We start from the raw sequence: 20,925 nt of genomic DNA, 5'->3' as shown, positions 1-20,925 counted from the left end.
CGTGGGACCAATAACCTGCTCCAGGCGTGAAGCGGAGGGAAGGTTTGTGCGAAGCTCAACACGCTCTGTTTTTTGAGGGCAGAGCCGCCTATCATGCTTTTCACTGTTGCACAGACTACAGGTGCGGACCATGTCTTTATGAAATCTAGGTGCTGAGAGAAAAATTCAAATTGACAATATTGTAATTGTGTTGGGTGAAAAAGACAGAAAAGGCCTTTGGCAGCGCTGCCTACCTACTATATCCTCTACCACATTATCGATGGATAAGTTTTGACACTTTTATTCTATTTCACCGCCAGAAATAAAAACTGGTCAAAATGAGAATGATTTTCATTTTGACCAGTCTTTATGGATTCTCCCAGTGCTCCTATTCGAACTGAAATTTTGTCATTTGATATTTATTTTTTTAAACTGAAACATCATAATTGACAAAATTTCAGTTCGAATAGGAGCACTGGATTCTCCTACAGAAAACAGAGCTCTGGCGACGTTTATTGACGATCATTTATTTTTTCCGCCCTCCATAGCTTTATATTCAGAGGCTCTACATCAAACAACAGCTCCGCAAAACATCTGGGGCAATTGATGGGTGCAGCTTCATAGTGCACATACGCTTCATTCATCTTCTCTGAAGATTGTGATTGATAAACTGGTGGCGGAGGAGTTGCGGGGGCTGGCTGCTCCAGAGAAGGACAAATACACTTATATTGAGAAGAGCAGCCGATGTTCAAGCATTCCCTGCAGCTAATCTCAGCTGCAATCCCAGTTTTTCTTGCCTTTCTTTCTTCAAGTTTTCTTTCCTCTTCACTCTCACTCTTTTTCTCTTCTTTCTCCTCTTGTTCGAGCAAAGCAAGCAGGGCGTATTCGTCGATGGAGCTGTAGAACTCATCATACAACCCTTCTTCAGTATCCTTTACTGCCTGTTGGCTTTGTATTAGTTCCTCTTCAGCGTCTACGGGTCGTTCTTTGATACGTTGCACAGCCCGCTGAGCTCGTCGTGCTTGGATAATATGTTGTACACCCGATGGATTTGGTAAAGCTGTGGAACGTGTAGAACGTGTAGAACGTGTAGAGTTTGTGGAGCGTGCGGAGCGTGTGGCAACCATTTCAAAAAAATCAAATTAAAAAATTTAGGTTCGCTTCATGATACATGCTTTTTTTTTTTTTTTTTTTTTTTTGTTTCATCGTTTATTTTTGTTTCTCTTTTGTTTATTTTTGTTTCATCGTATCCCACCAGTCACTTCGTCTTTTTAAAGTCACCTTTTTTGGCTGTCACATAATTTTTTGTAATATTTTAATATAAGAGAGATATAAGAGATAATATGAGAAGAGAAGGGAGCCATGTCCATCAACCTAGAAATTCTAGAACGTTTTTCAAAAGCCACATTTTTTTTTTTTTTGACGCCAAAGCTCGGGTCACAAAAACCACATCGACTTGTAATCCATTGCGAGCGACACCCAACAATTTGTAATGCAGTAGGCCAAACATGCAGAATTCAACTCTTTATCTTCCTCCTTCTCACCTTTTCATTCCATTATGGCTACTCAGTTAACACTGTATTGTGTCAAGGAAGGCGAAAGCCTTTACAACGCCTTTTCCATTGAGCTCCCTTCAAACCTCACAGTGAATGCTCTCAAGGATGAGCTCAAGAAAAAGAAAACACCTGAATTTGACAATGTTGCTGCTAACACGCTTGCCCTCTGGCAAGTCTCGATACCAATCGCCCAAGATGCTGATGATACTCCAAACGTTCTCGATAATGTCCCAAGCAAGAAGAGGCTTTTACCTACATCAACACTTTCTGAAGCGTTTGGAAAAGAAGCAGCAAGAGAAACGATTCGTGTTCTCGTCCAGCCGCCGAAGAAAGGTTAGTGTTGAGTATTGATAGTCATGGTGGAAATCATTTAAACATTGGCCGGTTACTCATCATAATTTTATTAATTTAGTATGCTCAAGTATCGGGAGATTCAATATTGTCCTTGAGTCATTTAATAACAAGAAGTTTGTCTCAACTATAGACATGGACAAAGCAACCATGGAAAGGTTAAAGGAGAAAATTAGAGGCAACTTTCCTGATCTTCTCTTTGGTTCAGAAATTATTACCATCAAATATAAGGATTGTGGCGGTCAACTTCTCGAAGTAGAAAACCCAACAGATCAATTGCTTCAGCAAGCCTTAAAGGTCATTTATAATTCAGCACAGAATATTCTAGTTGAGATCAGCTACCCTGATAAACCGTTTTCTGACTACACACTGAAGGATGTTAACAGCTTCTTTGGATTTACCGACGCGTCAGACCCAAGTTTGACTGAAATACAACCACTTGAAGGGATCCCCATCAATACTGGAGGCACGGCTGAGCACGACCACGCGATTAAACGACTACAAGACGAAATCGAATCAAGGAAGAGGTGCTCCTTGCTTGATAGTGATGAAGGAATGTTGAAGATTGTTGAACCTATGCTTGTCCATGCTGTCACATTATTCACGGATGATTTAAAGCTCAGTTCGGAAGAGGAAATTAGAGGAAGACTTGGCCGAGGAAAGGTGTGGTACGGTATTAAATCCAAGAATGATGAAGCTTTTTGTTCTTTGTGCGTGACGAAAGTACAAAATAAGGATTTCAAGGCGGCTGTCGCAGAAAATATGATGCAACTCGAATCGCAAACCACAGGCCGAAAACGTATGCGCAGTAAAGATTCAGACCAAGGACAAGACATTACAACGTATGGAATCGTAACAGATGGGAGTGAGTGGCATTTTGTAGAATGTTTACAAAAACCGTCATCAGCGTCACCATCTTTTCATCTATCGCCTCTTAATCATACCGTTATGAAGAATATTAAGTGGGAAGAGTCATGGTTGGGCATCAAAAACATCTTTGATCACCTTTTAGGACTTGTAAGCAAGGCGAGGAACGAAAGCAGGCTGTATAAGAGAAGAAGAATATAATCAGTAATACCAAGTAACAAACACATAAATTATCAATAGCAAAATATATCCACATAAATATAATGAACATGTGAATGGAAGGAGCTATAGACACCAATTAACTATACTCGATAGAAGTGAACTTCTGCACCCAAAAATATATATTTATTTAATTATACTATATACAAAGGTATTATTCTGCAAAGGTATCTTCCCAAAAAATCGGATAATCTCCGACTTCATTCCCAGCAAGGTCTGTCAAGAGATCAATTTCGTCGGTGTTTACGTCTGTCAAATCAACTTCAAGAGAAAACGGATCCAGTGAGTTTTCGGTATTGTGATCAAGGCTCCCTGTTTTTCTGCTTTATGGCCTCTAAACGTTTCCCCTCGGAAAGTACTGCAACGCCATCATTGAAAAGGTCTGTGCAGCGCTTCGTTTTGGCTTCAACTGTGGGCTTTGATTCCTTGGAGAATAGTTTAATATCCTCTAGTGTCTCCAAAACGCTCGTCACATCATCAATGAATTTGACGGACTTGTGGTATGTTCGGTTTCGGGCGACTTTGTACTCTGTTTCCATTAGAATTGAGGTTCGTTTGAATGGTTTCTTTAGGCCATGCATACTGGAGGCCACATTGGAGATGGATAAGCTCATGTGCGTAGTTTTTGGTACAGCCTGCTTGAAACATTATAGTCAGCCACTTTATGACCTCTTCGATTCGACCAATGTCGCCAGACCTGATAGCATGGGATAATTCGACATAAAGCATCATGTCTCGGAAGAGCAGCGATCCATTAAATGACACCTTATTATTATCGTTAAGGAAGGAGTTAGTTCCACATACAAATTTTTCAAAAATCTCGTTTGCCTTCCTGCTAGCATATTCCGCTGATGACTCTCCACGGCTGCTCTTCATCACCACTCTCCATGCTCTCCATGCTACAGCTTCGAACACTTGGTGAATCAGTTCGTTGACAGCATGGAAATCCAGCTTTCCAAGCTCATCCTCTTTCGATGTAACTTTTCCGTGAAATGTGCAAGTGATCCAGGTGTTGTGATTGACCCATAATATGTACGTAGAATGGTAGCAGCAAATACCATTTGTAAGTGGAACAATTGAATCACCCACTCTAACCGGCTATAATGTGTTTAGTGGTCCCGACGATACTTCAACAGAGATCGAATGTTTTTGATTGTGAGTTGATCTCCTGCGACCACTATATGTCTTTTGCTGTTGAACCATTCTCTTGGAAGTTGGAGGGTGTTGTTGATGACTGTGTTAATAACATCCTTGTTACCCTCCGTAGTTGACTCATTGATATCCATCGAAGGCAAGGGAAACGTCTCGGATTTTTTGGCCGGAAGTAAGTTCTTGACTGGAGCATCGTTTTGGAGACTCTTGAATGCCTCGTAATGCCTCTTAAGCACATTGATGAGATGATAAGTAGCTACCTCCTGAAAGTGGGCATCATTATCTCGACTGATAATCAAGTCCTTAAAGCAGAGCCGTTCATATGAGCCTTGGTTGAACGCGCCATTAGTAGGATCACACTGGATAAGGGTGGCTGTGGTGCCGCTTACAAAATAGTCCCTGTTGTCTAACCTCTGGTCATGCTTAACTCGGCGAAAGTTCAAATTATCATACACAATGTACCAGCTTTTGTTTGCGGCTACAGCTCGGACATCGGCCAATGCGTTTACAGTTAGTTGTCGCAATATCCTCATGACAGTAGAGTATGACACTGAAAGTCCGGCGTGAGATAAAGCTTCCATCGTCTTACGACTGGCTCCGTTGCTGAAGAGGTATGTCCCCATAACCTTTTGATACAGATTGCAGTGGGAACTGGTGTATCTCGTCATAATGCTGCCAATCATTGAAATGGCCAAAGCTTTTCCATCCAGTACTGAGCGTAGGAGCCTTGACAGCATTGGTGAGCGTTGAACCATCAACTCAGAATATAGATTCAGGGAAAAGTTGTCAAATATATTCAAGTGGGTGTGTGTTGGGCTAGTCTGCAACTCTTTCGATGTGCTCAGAGTGTCGAGTTCGCCGACTATTTCCCGATGAAAATATTCTTCTGTTCGCAGCAACAATCCTCTTTTATTCTTGCACTTTTGGAAGATTAACGACACAATGGTAGGGATTTTCCTGGATAAAAGGAGTAGTCCTGTTCGTCTCTTTATCTCAGTGTTCTCACTCGTTAGAAGCACTAGCAAGAAATCTACAAGCGATATAGCCTTGTTGGCCTTGTCTGAATACTGTATTTAGTAGCCCAAGAACAATGCCTTCAGAGTCAGCATAGATAGGCTGGTAAGCTTGGAAGTGAGCCATTTGGTTTTGATGGGACATTGAAAAAGATGTTCAGATAGAGATCGTGGGAAGTGTTTGAATGCTTTTATTGTGGATAAAATGTTTGATGGTGAAAGCGGGTTCAAGGAGAATAGAGTGTGTATTATTGCTGAGGAGTTTGATGAGGTGAGATGTGGATCCACACACCATTCCCATGAGGCATTTATACCTTTTTTTTGTTCATCAAATATCCGTAAGTTTACCTTGGTGCGTAGCAAGGAGTACGAGAATAGAGCAGTTTTATTGCAGACTGAGAGTTCACTAGGTGTCTATGGCATTTATATTGTATGATCCTGAGGCGCGTGAGTGCTTGAGAGACTAGGGCATTATTGCTTTTCGGTGTTTTTTTATCTAGCTTTTTATTAGCAGCTTTCCTAGGCTAGTCGTATACCTTTGCCATGAGGCTACGCGTACTGTGAAATATGCACAATTGTTTCATGATAGGATCTAATATTGAGCCGCTATTAAATATTGCGGTATTATGAAGTACCTCAGGGCGCCTCAAGCAACCTCAGGACGCAACAATTGAAAGCATTTTTGGAGGATACTTTTATTTTTACTTTGCCATCAGGCCATCTAAAATGGCTATGCTTCTGACCGGCTGCTATCACATCTACTAATTACAGATTAAAGCTATGTAGACTGAACTGAGTGTGCAACAAATATACATTATATAATATCACTGATTGCCATGTTTGACTACCAACTTTCATTAGAAAAAAGTTAATTCGGAAGGACTCTCATATCAATAGATGAAAAAAAAAAATACACGAACGTGAGGCCTGCCGACTGAATTAAATCACATATTCTAAAAATTATTACATTTCCTTTTTGAGCGCTCCCTCAAAAAATTTCGATATGAGACCAGCAATCGTTTGATGTTCAAAATTGTTTGAGGTGAAGTGGACGCCTATTGAATTAAGTTGCTATTCTTAACAAAAAAATATAACCTTTCCTTTTTGAGCTCCCAGCCAAAATGCCTCACTATAGGTGATAAAAAAAGGAAATGATTATTTCCTGTCACCTTTATAAAGTGAAGAGGGATGGGAACGAGCCTACTTACGGAGAGGGCTGGGAACGAGCCTACAAAAGTGTACAATTATCGAGATTCCACTGTACACACATTTTTTTATTTCATTGGCAGTGCTGATATGTAATATAGTTGATGGGTTTCTTCTAAACAAAAGTCCGTTCCAAAAAAAAAAATAAAAAAATAAAAAAAAGGTAAGGGACATGCGCCAGTGGCGCACAGACCAAGATGTTGGTACTTCTTTTAGGCTTAATCATTTAGTGTACTTCTTGGACTGTAAAACGGACAAATTTACTCATTTAGCTTTCATCAACTCATGGGTAGGCCAGATCCAGTTTTCCGTGCTTTCTACGAGCAGGAAACAACCGGCTACTGACATCTTATCGACCATATCAGATCATAATTATGGTGCGTAGAAGCAATATCGGTGCCCCGACCTACTCCATTTGCATGCTTTGGAAGCTAATAAAAAAGGCTAAAAAATTCAACCAGCAAAACTAAGCAGAAAAAAAAACCAGCAAAAGTCATTTATCAAGCCTATACTCATCACGATGTACTACATCCTTCTTTAAATAACCTTCGCTCCTCTGGACATCCCCCAACTTTGACCTTGTTCTATCCAGACTAAAGACAAGCAAAATATCAGTGCCTGTCTCTATTATTTTCTACCTCCTTTCCGGTTCCTTTTTCACTAGAGGTATGTTACGAATCTCCATATTGATCTAAAAATGGCTGACATTCGAGATTTAGAAAATCGTTTGATTGCAGGCTCGAATCTTTGTCTCCAGCAGAGAATAGTATTAGGCCAGTTTGTTAGGTGGTATTCATAGATTTCCCACTAGTGTACATTGTCACCCCACCAACCGCACCAATCGCACCAGCTCCATAGAATCAGTTCTACTACGGTTAAAATACAACCGCAGATGCGTGGTGTATTTGATCGTGATGCGATTGGTGCCGGAAATATTGGTGGGATGTGTCTCGCACATATATCATCTCGAATGCGGTCCGAAAAGCCCAAACCCAGTATGGCAGTAGCGAGAACTGCGAGGGGTTTCCTCATTAGCGCTGTTAAGCGCTCGAGGCAACAATGATTGGGAGACTGATTCTCCCTTCACAAAATTGTAAGTGTAACAATCATAGTTTTTGTATGCTTTTGTATGCTCGAGCAATAGCCATCAATGTTTGAACTAACTTTGACTTGTTGTGCACTTCTGTTCCTTGCAGGGATCCTACCCAAGGTGAGAGGTTTCAAGCGTTAGTGGAAAAGGATGGAACTATTACACTATCAACTGAGTGGTCATGACATTATATCGCTGTTGAACAGTTTTCTACAAAGACAGTAGGCCTGAATGAAATTGCAGGTGAAGTTGAATTATTTCTCTTGCACAGAGTTTTTTTTATAAAAGAAAAAAAAAAAACAATCATAAACCAAAGCCATTATTTTATTCGCACTCATTCAGAAGCAAACAAAACTGTGCAATTCCATGTACAGTCTTCCATGCCTATCTTAATATGCTTTGCCCAACTGGCACATACAAAAATAACGAGCTCATAGGTTCATGGATTATGAACATTCGTATCGAGCGTAGAAATCCGTCATTTTGATCACCAGCGGACTTGAGTTATTTCTGTAGTTAGCTAGCATCATCTCTAAGGCTGACTTTGTTCTATTAGTAAGGCTCTTGCTTCTCCACCTTCTTTAATAATAAGGCTAGACTCTAGTGTTGAGTGGGGGTTGCGGCTTTCCATGGATGGAGAGTGATTCTGATTTTGTTATTCTCTACGTCATTTGCGGCAGCTATAAGGCCAAAAAGGGATGTGTTGAGGGGCAGATGGCAGACGAGACGAGGTGGTAACAAGTCGAATGTTTAGCATACTCGAATAGTGTACAAATACAACACACACAAGCATAAACACTACGTTAGGAGTGAGCATAACCAAGGCGGCAACGGCCATGCGAGGAGCAACAGTGATTGAGAACTTCATGATGTGGAACGGATAGTGGAGATTTAAGGAGTTATTTACAGTGTTGTAAGGTGTTTGAAGAAGAGAGAAGGAAAAAGAGCAAAAGGGCTAGGTTTTTATATGAAAAAATACATGGATGGTGAAGTATCTCTACTTGACACACCGAGCTTGACGCATCGAGCAATCGATAGCTATCCTCAAGTCAAAGATACTTTTTCTCTTTGGCCGTGCATACTCTTACAGATCATTGCATTTGTATCAGAGACCTGAAATGCTCACCAGATGGAGAACAGATCGCTTGCACCGATACGATATATACTTTGATCTCGACTCCACTATCCTTTAGAAGGTTATTCACACCGCTGAATATTATTCAAGCTGCCTTAGCTCTGGCCTGGGTAGCTGCTCTTACTAGCCATACTATTCATCGGTCGTCTCCGCTGTAATTCCCGCTAGGACATCAATCGCTGCTCTGTCGAGAGACCCAATAGAGATGATATCCGTCTCGATCTTGATTTGAATGCTAAACATCATTTAGATTGTAATCAGTGATTCAGCTCTTCAGTCTCTTCTTGCTCATCTCACTAATGAGGATTACGAGCAGGGCTTAATCACTGAAATCCTCTTCTCTTCTCCTCTAGAGCGTCTATCAAAGTAAAGTTTTAAAATACAACATAATGAATGTAGAAATGGAGTGTCCTGAACGGATGATGTCCTGACACCACCACAACCGCGGTGTATCTCCCGTGTATATAGATGCCGCGTTGTTATGTAGACCGCAATGAATTTGCGCCCACTTATTCATCTGATAATCCTAGGGAGCACTTCTTTAAATGCAACCCTTGTCATAATTGTAAGACAACAACCTGGCATTTGCTGAAAAGGTGTATTAGGGATATTGTTAGTGTCGGTAGGTTGTGTCCTGCTCATTCAATGTATGCTTGAGAGAAACGTTGGAGGATACGAAAGACCGCTCTATATTTGTCAGACGGAGGATGATACACTCAGTGTGGGGTCTTTTACTAAGAAAGACATCAATTATAGCTTTTAACCTGTCACTTCCTGATCTTTACTGGCCACATTATGGAGACTATGGCCTAACAAGTATAACGATGGATATCTGTTCTGAAGGTTTCAGCTTTTGTATTTTTTACCAGATATCTTTAGGTGGAAATAGTGCTTTGATATTCTATTGGAAAAGAAAGGGATCTGGAAATAACTAAGTATCCTTGCTTTACGTAAATCATAAGCCACACTCCACAAAAAAAAAAAAAAAAAATGGTTTTTTGTTGGTTCAAACTTGTTCACATCATTTCAAAACAAGGGCGAAAGACGATCCATCTGATCAATCAAATCCTTACTGTTGTTTCCCTACTTGTCTGTATTATACGTTATTATATAATCTAATTCAACCCAAGTGCATCACTCTTTTATTAGAGAGAGAAAAAAAAAAAAATAAAAAGACATGGTGGAGCAAAAGTACCAGCTCCAGGTCAAAGTGACCGTCCTAGATCCTCCTGAGAGGGCCCAAGAATATATCAAGAAATTCTTAGTTCTCGCTTCGTCTGGAACATCAATCTATGAGCTTCGTTCTATTGTCGATCAACGGTTTTCACAAAAGTACCCTCTCGAGTATGTGGCGTCTTAATCACCTCATTATAACGGACATCAGAAGTCTATTCTTCTCTTCCTCACTCGGATCAATGGACGTTTTTGTTTTCTGTTAAGATTGATAAACAAATTAACGTTCTATTTTATTTTCTTTGATTTTATTATTACTATTTTTTATTTTTTTCCTCCTCTAGGAAGGGAAACCTAAAAATACACGCGCTTACCGACAAAGATGGGTTCGAACTAGATGATAATTATGTGGTTTGCGACATCTTTAAGCAATCGGACCAGCTTTTTGCAGTTTGCTCTGAATCATCAGATGGAGAACAGCTACAGCTACAGCAGCAGCAAGAACAACAGCAACCACTAAAGCACCAATATCAACAGTTCCCACAATTTCAAACACAGCCGCAACCACACGCACAGTTCTTAGGGCAGCAACACTATCAAATGTTCTCACGCCCCCAATCAATGCCACCACAATTCCCAAAGAAGCAGCAGCCACAGCCTCAACCCCAACCGCAACCACAACCACAACCGCAACCACAATCGCAACCACAACCACAATCGCAATCACAATCACAACCACAACCGCAACCGCAACCACAACCACAACCACAATCGCAACCGCAACCACAATCACCGGGGCAGCAGGATCAACTACCAGAGCTTCAATCATCAAAACAGCAGCAGCAGCCACAGCCGCAGCCGCAGCCACAACTGGAGCCGCAACAGCAACCTCAACCCCAATCACAATCGCCAAAGCAGCAGCAGCAGCCACAGCAGCCACAGCTACCACAGCATCAGCAATTACAGCCTCAAGTGCAGCTTCAATCACAACCACAACCTCAATCGCAATCACAGCCACAGCCGGAACCACAGCTAGAACCGCAACCAGAACTACAGACACTAACACAGCCGCAACCACAATCATCACAGCCTCAAGCGCAGCCTCAACAGGCTGCAGTTAATTCTGCAGGACCTGATACCAGTACACATCTGATTCCACTAAAAAAACGGAAAACTGATATCAAGAATACTAAAAGTGCTAAGGATGTCAAAGATACCAAAGATGCCAAAGAAGCCAAAGGTGCCAAAGATGCCAAAGGTGCCAAAGATGCCAAAGGTGCCAAAGATGTCAACGATGCCAACGATGCCAGCAATGCTAAGGATGCCAGCAATGCTAAGGATGCCAGCAATGCTAAGGATGCCAACAATGCTAAGGATACTAGCGACGCTAACGACGCTAACGACGCTCAACCAATAACATCTATGAAAGAAACGGAATTGCCCAGCCCAATGGATAGTATTGACAGCAAAAAAAAGGAAAAGATCCCTGGTACTCAAAGTTTAAAATTGGATGTCGACGAAAAGACTCCAAAGAAGACGACAACCCCGCCCAAGACCCCGAAACGAAAAGAAACCGTGACTAAGAAAAAGCTAGAAAAAGAAAGCCAGGATCAAGAGGGGGAGAGCCAGGAGCAAGAGGAGGAGAGCCAGAGGCAAGAGGGTAAGGTAGATAACGCTACTGCTAATGCTACAGGTAAGCATATCCTATCAGAACAATTATGGGTCCAAAGATAGAACCCTAGATCATCATAATATCTTGTTCACATTCCTAAAGAAGAAATGAAAAAGAGGGCAATTTTATATATATATTACTCACATACTTTTTTTTTTTTTTTTTTTTTTTTTTTTTTGTACCATTCAATGGCTTAATGGCCGCCTTGACAAAGTAGACAAAGCAGACAAGGTAGAGAAAGTGGTAGCCAAGAAGGGATCCAAAAAGGAAACTGTCCCGAGAACCCCTCGTGCTGCCGCCACGAAGGCTCAAGCCGGTATCGCAGCACAAGCCAGTATGGTAGCGCTGGATCAGCAGGTCCTGGAGAAAGATGACCAAGCTCTCTCTCCTGAGGATGAAGGAAACTCTCAGGCTGCAAAGAAGACCCCATCCAAGAGCTCTTCTCAAAAAAAGAAATCCGAAAAAGATTCTGATGCAAAGTCTCCTAACACCACCATTGCTGCTGCTGCTCCTGCTGCTGATGCCACTACACCTCTAATTCCAAAGAAACGGGGCCGCCCAAGCAAAGCGAAGGCTGAGGCAGAAAAGTTGAAATCCACTTTGAATGCCCAGACTGAACCCGTGGTTGCCACCCCTGCTTCCCTGTCTGCACCATCAGCTTCCCTGTCTGCACCATCAGCTTCCCTGTCTGCGCCATCAGCTCCCCTGTCTGCACCATCAGCTCCCCTGTCTGCACCATCAGCTTCCCTGTCTGTACCATCAACTTCCCTATCTGCACCATCAGCTTCCCTGTCGAAGCCAACAGCACCCCCATTGACTGTCAAAGAGCCAGTGGAAGCAGAAACATATCCGGACCAAGAAGAGGTTTTTGCCTTCTTTGACCAAAAGAACCAACAGCAGGCACAAAGTCAGTCCATCAACTCTGCCGCAACATCTAAAGCAACTAAAACAACTACCACAACTACCGACACTGACACAGCAAATACTAATGCTAATGCTAAAGTTGATGCAGATGATGACTATCATGGAGCCCTTCATCATCCAGTTATCACCAATGTTCCACAACAGAGATTCATTAACAGGCCCAGTATGGATGACTCAAGTTCTGAAGAGGAAGGTTCGGGCGAAGCCAATCAGAGCGTTGCATTGGAGGCACCGCCTGTTGTTGGCCTGTCCAGACCATCGAAAGCGGGACCAAAAACGACAACGTCGTCCCCAAAATCACCAAAGGCAAATCAAGGATCTTCAGCTCCTGTCAAGACTGCCTCAACAGCAAAGACAACAACTCCATTTATCGATGTTCCACATTTACCTCCGTCTTCAAAGCTGAAGCAATCATTGACTTCTGTCTCTGCTCCTGTTTCTACGCCAGTCTCTGCTTCAGTCTCTGCTCCAGTCTCTGCTCCAGTCTCTGCTCCAGCCCCTGTTCCAGCCTCTACCCCTGTCTCTACTTCTGTCACTGCTTCTGTCACTGCTCCTGTCACCGACTCAAAACCCTCAGTGGTACCTACTGTTAGCGCTACTCGGTCAAAGAAAATCAAGACAGAAGACTCTAACCTGAAGCCAGGTACGGGACTGCCCAATGGAAAGGACGTAAGGGACAGAGATGAGGAGAAACTTCAGCCTATAAAGAAAAAGCCTGCGCTTAAACACAAGAGTCTCGAGTCCATCAAAAAGGAGATTGAAAAGATTGAAAGCGAAAATGGAGGCGAAGGCGAAAACGAACCAGACGATGATTCAACCAGCTCAGACTCGGATTCATCGGATTCATCGGATTCGTCAGATTCATCGGATTCATCGGATTCGTCAGATTCATCGGATTCATCGGATTCATCAGATTCATCGGATTCATCAGATTCATCCGATTCATCCGATTCATCTGACCCGGACTTGGATTCGGTTACTGACAGCGATGATGACTATGAAGAAAATGAGGGGAATGAGGTGGGGGAAGAGCAGGGGGAGGAGGAAGAAGAAGAGGATGAGGATGAAGAAGAGAGGATAGTGAAGAAAGTAAGGATGAGAGAAGAGATGGCGAAGCAGAAGAAGGCAAGTGGTGTCCTTGGTAATGTCTTCAGTTTGAAAAACAACACCGGCAACATTAATAGAACCGGCAGTAACGAGAACGACAACAGCGACAACAACGACAACAACAATGGTGATAGGAGTGTCTTTACACCATCACGCCCTGTAATGGGCTCCTCCATACTTCAAAATGGTGGCCTCGCGTCCTTGACAGATCTCCAGTCTATGAATGGGATGTCTCGACTTCAAACTCTATCATTCCTTGCAGCACAGGCCAAAGCACAGGCACAGGCCAAGAGTTCTATTGGATCTGCTTTAGGTTCGCCCACTGTACCCGTTGCCTCGGTTCGGAAACCTAATGGGGGGATCAAAGAGGCAGCTCTGCTTATGCAAAAAGTGAGAGCAGGGAAATCTCTCAATGTTGGTGATGAAGAGGACAACACTGACTCGTCCTCGTCCTCAGATTCGTCCTCAGATTCGTCCTCGGATTCGTCCTCGGATTCGGATAGCAGCAGTAGCGAAGAGGAAAAGCCCGTTGTGAAGATTGCGGGTAAGAAGAGGCGATCCAATGCCCCCTCGATCAACGGTGAAAAGACCAATGCAAAGAAACCACGCAGGAGTGGAAATCTGAATGCAATGTTTCAATAAAGGACTCCGAAGACATGATCCCTCGCTTTTTTAGTTAAAAATTAGTAATATTAAGAGGGATTATTTCTGTCTTCCTGTCTTTATTTTTTTTTTTATTAACTGTATCATCCATCAAATATGACTTTGCTCATTGACAAATAGCAATTGTTATTGTTATTATTATTATTATTGTATTTTTATTTTTATTATTTTAATAATGGACATCATGACTCAAGCAGAGGAGGGACAGGGGCCGATAGAGCAAAAAAAAAAAAAAAAAAAAAAATGGCACCGTATCGAATTACTATCGCTCTCGCCTAGGACTAGACTATTGTGATAACGACCGTACCCGATCGTCCTTCTCCTGACGTTGATGTTGATGATGATGAAGCTCCAGCAGCAGCACTTCCTGAGACGGTGGCTTCAGCATGTGTTGCAGAATGTGCTGCCAACTGGATCCTGATCTCTGATAGCTTGACTCTTGTGAAGGAAGAGACTGACTGGACTAGGATAGCCATTCCCAACATCAACAGAATATATGATAGCCATTCATAATCGGTCACTCTCCTCAATGAACTTGGGCTGTAATATCCTGAATTTCCAGGGTTGCCCATGTATCCTGTATCGGAATCTTCGGATGGATCCACATCGTCATCAGAGCCATCTGGGAAACGTCCGGTCATCATTTTGTAGCCCATTGAGACAAGAGTAATTCCAAGTCCTGTCTTGGATCCTTCCTTGGTTGCATGCGAAGTGTGTAGGAGGTATGTCAAGAAAAAACCAACAAATTGGAAACTGACTGAAACTACAGGATGTGAAGGGAAGAAAGGAGGAGAGGGGTTAAAAATTACTCTGATCCACAGGATCTTTTTCTAGAGGGAGGAGAAAAAAAAAAAAAAAAAAAAAAAAAAAGATTTGAAGAGAGATAAAAGAATGATGAACTTACTAATCATATTCCACATGAAACCTAACAGTCCGCCAACAGGTAAACCCTCCACGAGTAACATATCATCTTCGTCTGTAAATCCAGGAGGGAGATTTGTCTCATGATATGCCGGAGATACGTCCAAAGCTGCAGTCTTGTATGCCTATTATTGTTTATTGAGATGTAACGATGATAATAATAACAACGATTAATGAGTACAGTTTGTCTTTTTCTTTACATCCATGGAGGTATAATCAAACTCAAAAAAATCCCCCCTAAAAAAAACATTGCGGTTGTATAAAATACATACTGGAGGTAGTTCTTCTTCATAAGGTTTTTCCACCCGTGGCTTGGCTGATAAGTTGGAAAAGACACCATCTACGGCAGAGCGAACCATCCTTTGGGCATCCCTTTCTGGACGTTGTCGACCGGTCAGACGTGCGAGGAAGGACATATTGGTTGTACGAGCGCCTGATCTCTTTGTAGTTGATGTGGCTGTGGAGCCTCTGATATTAGATGAAGATGTTTCTGCAGGGGGGGCTATGGAAATTTCATTGTCCTGGTCGTGGTCGTCTTCGTCGTCACTATTAGAATTTGTGGAGTATACATGGCGTCGGGGAGCAGAGCCCGAACTGGAACTAGAGCCAGATGCAGCAGTAGGGGCAGGAGTGGTTGAAGAAGACGAGGCCATAGGTCGAAGCATGACACTGTTTTCACCAGCGTTCTCAAGTTCGTCGTCCTCATCGCCATCATCTTCAGTATTGCGCAACGTGGCATATCCACGGTGGTCATTATTTCTGTTGCTGTTCCGGGAGCTTTTTTGACTGCGGGCAATGGCCAGGTTTCGGCGATGATTGGTGTCATTATCGTTATCGTTATTGTGGGTATCATGGTCTCTGGCCTCCGTCGCAGATGTTTCCATGAGTGGAATCTATATAAGAGTAATTAAAAAAAAAATTAAAAAAGACGGGATAAGCATACTATACACTAAGAAAGCAAGAGTGGGTATTTTTCTTTGCGAGACTGATAGAGTTCATGGCAATGTTGGAAAGAGAATAAGAAAAAAAAAAAAAAAAAAAAAAAAGGATTTCCCACTCACCTGAGCATAAGAATGAGCCCTGGACATGGTGAAGAAGATGGAGGGTTGGCAGATTAAAAGTGTAAGTGTAAGTGTAAGTGTAATTGAGAGTATAAAGGGAAGAGGGAATTAAAAAGTCAATTGGGGCAAAAATAAAAAGTCAGGAGAGTGTGCAACGGTTTGTCAAGGTTGTTGAATGGAAAAGAGAGTCAAGAGTGAGGAAGAATAAGAGTAAAAGAGTAAAAGAGAGTAAGGGAAGGAGAGATAGGGATAGGAAAAGGGAAGAGAGAGAGAGTGTGTGTGTGTGTGTTGGTGATGGAGACTAGACAGCCCTTGATTGGTTGAATGAATGAATGAATTTGTGATGAAGACAAGAGAGAGAGAGAGAGAGAGAGAGAGAGAGAGAGAGAGAGAGAGAGAGAGAGAGAGAGAGAGAGAGAGAGAGAGAGAGAGAGAGAGAGAGAGAGAGAGAGAGAGAGAGTAAAGAGGGATGCCCCAGAGGCCTTTTTCTCTTTCCACTTATTTCCCTCTTTTGCCAAAATAAATCAATTCAAACTGACCAACCAGCCAAGACACGGAAAAAAGAAGGAATCAGTCGATTCTTTACAGCTGAGCCTACGTCAGCAAATTAAAGTTAAAACTCTCAAATGTCCATCTGGTGGGTATATGCTGATATATATATTTATACATTTATATATACATTATCAAGGGAACCCATGTCTACTCTACATGGATCCCTACCTCTTCTGCCGCGTACTGGACCAATGCCTTCATTCCATACCATGTCGCCATATTGTTCCAATATAATCCCTTTATTTCCATCCTGCTGTGACATCTTGTGCTTCATTCGATTGTGGCACGAATCCTATCTTCTTTGGTGACATTAAAGAGGTGACGAGGTTGATGATGTTGATGACGATATTAGTCTTGGCTTCATCATAGTTTTCAACAATCTAAGACAAATCGATACTTAATGATGTCCAAATATGTCTAAACAGAATATGTGCGCGCCTTACCAAATTAATATTAAAAAAATATCCACTAACTTTTCTAGGCTCTATTGCCACATATTGTCAATAAGGAAAAAAAAAAAATACCTCCCCTTTGCAGTAAAAGTATAAAGATTAACACTTTTACAGCGCGGAGTAACTTGATGACCTATTGGAGAAACACGGATAGCTACAGAAGCTACATCATTACTTTTTATTCTACTACTGCTACTACATAAAAAAAAAAAAAAAAAAAAAGAAAAAAAAAGAAAAGAAAAAAAAGTATGGCTCCTCGAGCAAGCAATGTCAGCGTCTGTCTTTGATCTCTTGGAATACCTTATTGCCAATGTTACATACCGTGAATGCCAATATTTTGGTCCGCTGACACGCTGAGACTGGAGGATAGGAAGGGAAATACCATATCACCCGTTAAAGCCAAGAACTATTGCCATGGCCTCAGAAGTATATGCTTCATTCCTCGTTAGGCTTAAGGTGAGTAAGAGAGTATTGAGACAAATCTGCAAAATCTTGGCACCAATTTATATATAATGTATCAAGATCATATTCATGTCTCTTTTACCTTTTATTTCGTTTTATTCTGTGTATTCTGATAACTATGTACAAGTTGGAGACATGGAAAAAAAGAACACCTAATCCTAGAAGAACCCTTTAAAGATCATCAACCCTTCTGAGAGACATTGATTTCTCCGTTCTGTCGATTGCTATCCAACTTTATTCCAAGGCAATGCGACCCTGAGCAGCATATTTGGCATAGAGCATGACGCCGATCGCAAGGGCAGTTGCAAAAACCCAAGAGACATTTGACAAGACAAATGAGAGGCCGTAATGATGATGGACAAACATTGATGAGGTCTGTGCCACATGCGCAATCAATCCCATCGACATGACTTGGAGTCCAGCTAGAATTTTTTTTTTTTTTTTTTTTTTTTTTTTTTTGGAAAGAAGAGGTATTTCAACAATATTAACAACTTGTTGGATTAAAAAAAGAACCAGTTTCGCTTTGCTTTTTTTTTTTTTTTTTACAGGTCTTATTATCCCACTCACCAAAGATGCCCATGAGGCCAAGGACATGCTTCCATCCGTTGGCATGCCATCTCTCACCCGAATACAACACAGTGCCCAATGCAAACAGGATCACCAGTCCAAAGATGGCAGCTGCAACATTGAGGCCCGCTGCGACGCGCCATTCTCCACAGAGCTTGACCCACCGACCCGAGCCCTTGTCCTGATCACAATCTCCCCAAGACTTTTGAGGGAACCGACGACAATCATCCGTTAAGCTTGAGCATTTCTGGAAGAGACCATAGTTGGTCTCTGTGTAGAAAGGTTCGGGACTCGTATACCGCACCCTATTTATTATTATTGTTCATATTATATTTGTCCATTCATACAGACATGGTTTTTTTTTTTTTTTTTTTTTTTTTTTAGTTATTATTACTCATATTAATTCTGCCAAGCGATTCCGTACTGCTTACATTGTTACCCTTCAAGAAAAACAAGTTTTATTATTATTATTATCATTATTATTTCGAGAATGCATGCTTACCACTTGGGGTCAAACAATGATGTAAGTTGGAAAGCAAATGTGACCACAAAGAGGGCAATGGTTCCAATGTAAGCGTTTCGAGTAGGCATGATGGTGTTGGTGCTTGCTTTTTTTTTTTTTGCTTTTACTTTTTTCTTTTTTACTTTATTTTTATTCTTATTTTGTTTGTTTGTGTTTTTATAATTCAATGATGAATGATGAATGAAAGAAAGGGCAAATGTAAAAGTAGACATAAAAACAACGTGGGTAAAAAAAAAATAAAAAAAAATTAACGTCATTCGCGACAATTTGACAGTTTGGGACCAAGTTTGAATCCAAAAACCTCACGCGACCCAAGCTTTGCATAAAACAACATAATGAACAAAAATTATCAAGGACCAAGGCAGGTGCGAAACAGTCATCATGATCATCATAATGATGACGACTGGGAACTTGATGAGACTCTGGGATCCTTTGGATTACAATTTCCCTTTCTTCTTGGCTTATAGGAGGGCACCAGTTCTGTCGAAAGCATGACATTTATCCTTCTCTAGTCCATAGTCGCAAGACGTGGAAGGAAAAGTACTAGACAGAATGTCCTTGGACTAAAAAGCAACAAACATGGACACTAGTCAGTCGTATTCCATCGTCATGCACAGATTTTAAGACTTGAGTCAGAAAGTCAACAATCATAGCTGGCACCAGCTTGTGTACTGGTGCTAAATGATATTAAGTGATCGCTTCATTCTCTCTGACCCTCTAATTCTCAATGGTTCTAAAGAAAAACCGACCAATGAAATCTTGCTCGAAAGCAATTAAAAAAAAAAAAAAAAAAAAAAAAAAAAAATGCTGTTCACGTGCACACATTTTAAGCATTGCCAAGAAAATAAAAAAGAAATCAAAGAAAGGAGTTGTCCGTTTCCGATTCTAGGAGCAATATCTGTTTTCATACCAATGTAGCTCTCTCATTAGCCTACAGTCTGAAGTACTGACTCGGCATAAATACCTTTTTTTTTTTTTTTTCCCACCCGCTCACATCGAGCTTTATGCTGATCATGATTATTGTCCTCATCTGGCATCCTCCTACGATTGTTCACTTTTACTCCTTAAGCCTTGGCGATGGAGAGCCGTCCTAGTAACTAATCCAGTAGGCCATTCGTCACTTTTGTACACGTACCATAGAAAAAAATAAAAAAAAAAAAAAAAAAAAAAAGGCCTTCCCTTCAATATTTCAATTCCAAAACTTTAATTATTTGGCTCGAGCCCTCTCCCAATGAAAGGGAAAGGGCAAAATCAGTCATCTAAAATGTTGCGCTTTGGGCTATGAACTTGATGGAATCAAGGAAAAATTAGAGTGGGATGACGACAAAATAGAGATCATTAAACAAAAGCACATCTGGATCCTCAACTCTACTGCAAAGCGTTCTTCAGATTCGATTTACAATGTCAGTAAGGTAGTGAATATCATCCACATGGGGAAATAATATTGTTTACAGGCATGACGAGATAGAGAAAAGGAAAGAAAAAAAAAAAAAAAAAAAAAAAAAGATTATGGACTTTGATTCCACTCTCACTCTTTCTGACTCGAGTTTCCTCCCTCCAAGAGCTATCAGAGTCTACACATTCTGAAAGCTGCAACATTGATTTGATTTGTTCAAGTATCTCTTCATACCAAGAGCCAAGGGGAGTGGTTGATGGAGAAGGTACTCAATGAATATTGCAATTTGACCTAGGATGTGTGTGAGAGAGAATGAAACAACAGGTCAAGTGATTTGGTCTCAACTGAGATATAAAGATGTGAGATGTGGTTTATTTTCGAGTTGAAATGAATAGAGTTTAAGGATACAAGAAGTTGACTCGACTAGACAGAACCTACTAACTCTTATATTTTTAACAAATATAACATTATAAATATACAAATGCCTAGATGGGTCTGGAAGTCATCTTATAAAAATAAAAATAACAAAAAAAAAAAAAGGGAGGGGGGGAAGGGAAAACGGCAAAACTTTCTCCAGAGCCGACAGTTTTTGACCAATGAGGTACAAAGTCTGTTCAGCAAAAGGCTCAACTCTAACTCTTATCTTGGAAAAACTAATAAGCATCTGCATCTGCATCTGCATCTGCATCTCCAGTTCCAGTCTACTGTATCTTTTTTTTTTTAATGTGATCACAAGATTGGGAAGATTTATCACAAATTCTCCCGGCTTGGTTTTACGTAACTATGTCAATTACACCTTTGACAGTTTGATAATTGTTATGCAACTCCCGTGTCTTCACGTTGTCCCAATGGGATCATCAATAACGAATAAATTGATTTGATTT

General features: G+C 41.3%; 5 protein-coding genes across 5 annotated transcripts; 2 read left to right on the top strand and 3 right to left on the bottom strand.

Annotated features, from left to right (window-relative positions):
- Positions 1-1,429: 1,429 nt before the first annotated feature.
- BCR41DRAFT_365785 (hypothetical protein) lies at positions 1,430-3,035 on the top strand. Its single transcript, XM_022026185.1, has 2 exons — positions 1,430-1,868; positions 1,948-3,035. Exons 1-2 carry the CDS (start codon positions 1,538-1,540, stop codon positions 2,952-2,954), a joined length of 1,338 nt encoding a protein of 445 aa, XP_021875138.1. The 5' UTR covers positions 1,430-1,537; the 3' UTR covers positions 2,955-3,035.
- A 1,046-nt stretch (positions 3,036-4,081) lies between these two features.
- Positions 4,082-4,792, bottom strand: BCR41DRAFT_376070 (hypothetical protein; the record flags this gene model as incomplete). The annotated part of the gene is made up of 1 exon (XM_022027013.1): positions 4,082-4,792. The coding sequence occupies one exon, from the start codon at positions 4,790-4,792 to the stop codon at positions 4,082-4,084; it is 711 nt and encodes a 236-aa protein (XP_021875137.1).
- A 4,931-nt stretch (positions 4,793-9,723) lies between these two features.
- Positions 9,724-14,145, top strand: BCR41DRAFT_427036 (hypothetical protein). Its single transcript, XM_022030817.1, has 3 exons — positions 9,724-9,912; positions 10,086-11,434; positions 11,631-14,145. Exons 1-3 carry the CDS (start codon positions 9,746-9,748, stop codon positions 14,084-14,086), a joined length of 3,972 nt encoding a protein of 1,323 aa, XP_021875136.1. The 5' UTR covers positions 9,724-9,745; the 3' UTR covers positions 14,087-14,145.
- Positions 14,146-14,352: 207 nt separating this feature from the next.
- BCR41DRAFT_390963 (hypothetical protein) lies at positions 14,353-16,473 on the bottom strand. The gene is made up of 4 exons (XM_022028312.1): positions 16,090-16,473; positions 15,301-15,921; positions 15,012-15,153; positions 14,353-14,870 (listed from the first exon to the last, which is right to left on the bottom strand). Exons 1-4 carry the CDS (start codon positions 16,114-16,116, stop codon positions 14,389-14,391), a joined length of 1,272 nt encoding a protein of 423 aa, XP_021875135.1. The 5' UTR covers positions 16,117-16,473; the 3' UTR covers positions 14,353-14,388.
- Positions 16,474-17,543: 1,070 nt separating this feature from the next.
- Positions 17,544-18,774, bottom strand: BCR41DRAFT_427034 (hypothetical protein). The gene is made up of 3 exons (XM_022030816.1): positions 18,625-18,774; positions 18,123-18,427; positions 17,544-17,977 (listed from the first exon to the last, which is right to left on the bottom strand). The coding sequence occupies exons 1-3, from the start codon at positions 18,711-18,713 to the stop codon at positions 17,790-17,792; spliced, it is 582 nt and encodes a 193-aa protein (XP_021875134.1). The 5' UTR covers positions 18,714-18,774; the 3' UTR covers positions 17,544-17,789.
- Positions 18,775-20,925: the final 2,151 nt, after the last annotated feature.

Source organism: Lobosporangium transversale, assembly GCF_002105155.1.
Source record: "Lobosporangium transversale strain NRRL 3116 chromosome Unknown BCR41scaffold_98, whole genome shotgun sequence".
Lineage (NCBI taxonomy): Eukaryota > Fungi > Mortierellomycota > Mortierellomycetes > Mortierellales > Mortierellaceae > Lobosporangium > Lobosporangium transversale.
This window is presented reverse-complemented; position numbering and strand designations above follow the sequence as displayed.

What these genes read in the sequence shown, in the direction of transcription:
- BCR41DRAFT_365785 (XM_022026185.1), top strand. Translation starts at nt 1,538, where the DNA reads ATGGCTACTCAGTTAACACTGTATTGTGTCAAGGAAGGCGAAAGCCTT. An exon ending in CGTCCAGCCGCCGAAGAAAG is followed by an intron (nt 1,869 to 1,947) that starts GTTAGTGTTGAG and finishes TTATTAATTTAG; the next exon opens with TATGCTCAAGTATCGGGAGA.
- BCR41DRAFT_427036 (XM_022030817.1), top strand. Translation starts at nt 9,746, where the DNA reads ATGGTGGAGCAAAAGTACCAGCTCCAGGTCAAAGTGACCGTCCTAGAT. An exon ending in TCACAAAAGTACCCTCTCGA is followed by an intron (nt 9,913 to 10,085) that starts GTATGTGGCGTC and finishes TTCCTCCTCTAG; the next exon opens with GAAGGGAAACCTAAAAATAC. An exon ending in CGCTACTGCTAATGCTACAG is followed by an intron (nt 11,435 to 11,630) that starts GTAAGCATATCC and finishes TTGACAAAGTAG; the next exon opens with ACAAAGCAGACAAGGTAGAG.
- BCR41DRAFT_390963 (XM_022028312.1), bottom strand. Translation starts at nt 16,116, where the DNA reads ATGTCCAGGGCTCATTCTTATGCTCAG. An exon ending in GGGCTCATTCTTATGCTCAG is followed by an intron (nt 15,922 to 16,089) that starts GTGAGTGGGAAA and finishes ACTCTTATATAG; the next exon opens with ATTCCACTCATGGAAACATC. An exon ending in ATGAAGAAGAACTACCTCCA is followed by an intron (nt 15,154 to 15,300) that starts GTATGTATTTTA and finishes AAACAATAATAG; the next exon opens with GCATACAAGACTGCAGCTTT.
- BCR41DRAFT_427034 (XM_022030816.1), bottom strand. Translation starts at nt 18,713, where the DNA reads ATGCCTACTCGAAACGCTTACATTGGAACCATTGCCCTCTTTGTGGTC. An exon ending in TCATTGTTTGACCCCAAGTG is followed by an intron (nt 18,428 to 18,624) that starts GTAAGCATGCAT and finishes AATAATAAATAG; the next exon opens with GGTGCGGTATACGAGTCCCG. An exon ending in TGGCCTCATGGGCATCTTTG is followed by an intron (nt 17,978 to 18,122) that starts GTGAGTGGGATA and finishes AAAAAATTCTAG; the next exon opens with CTGGACTCCAAGTCATGTCG.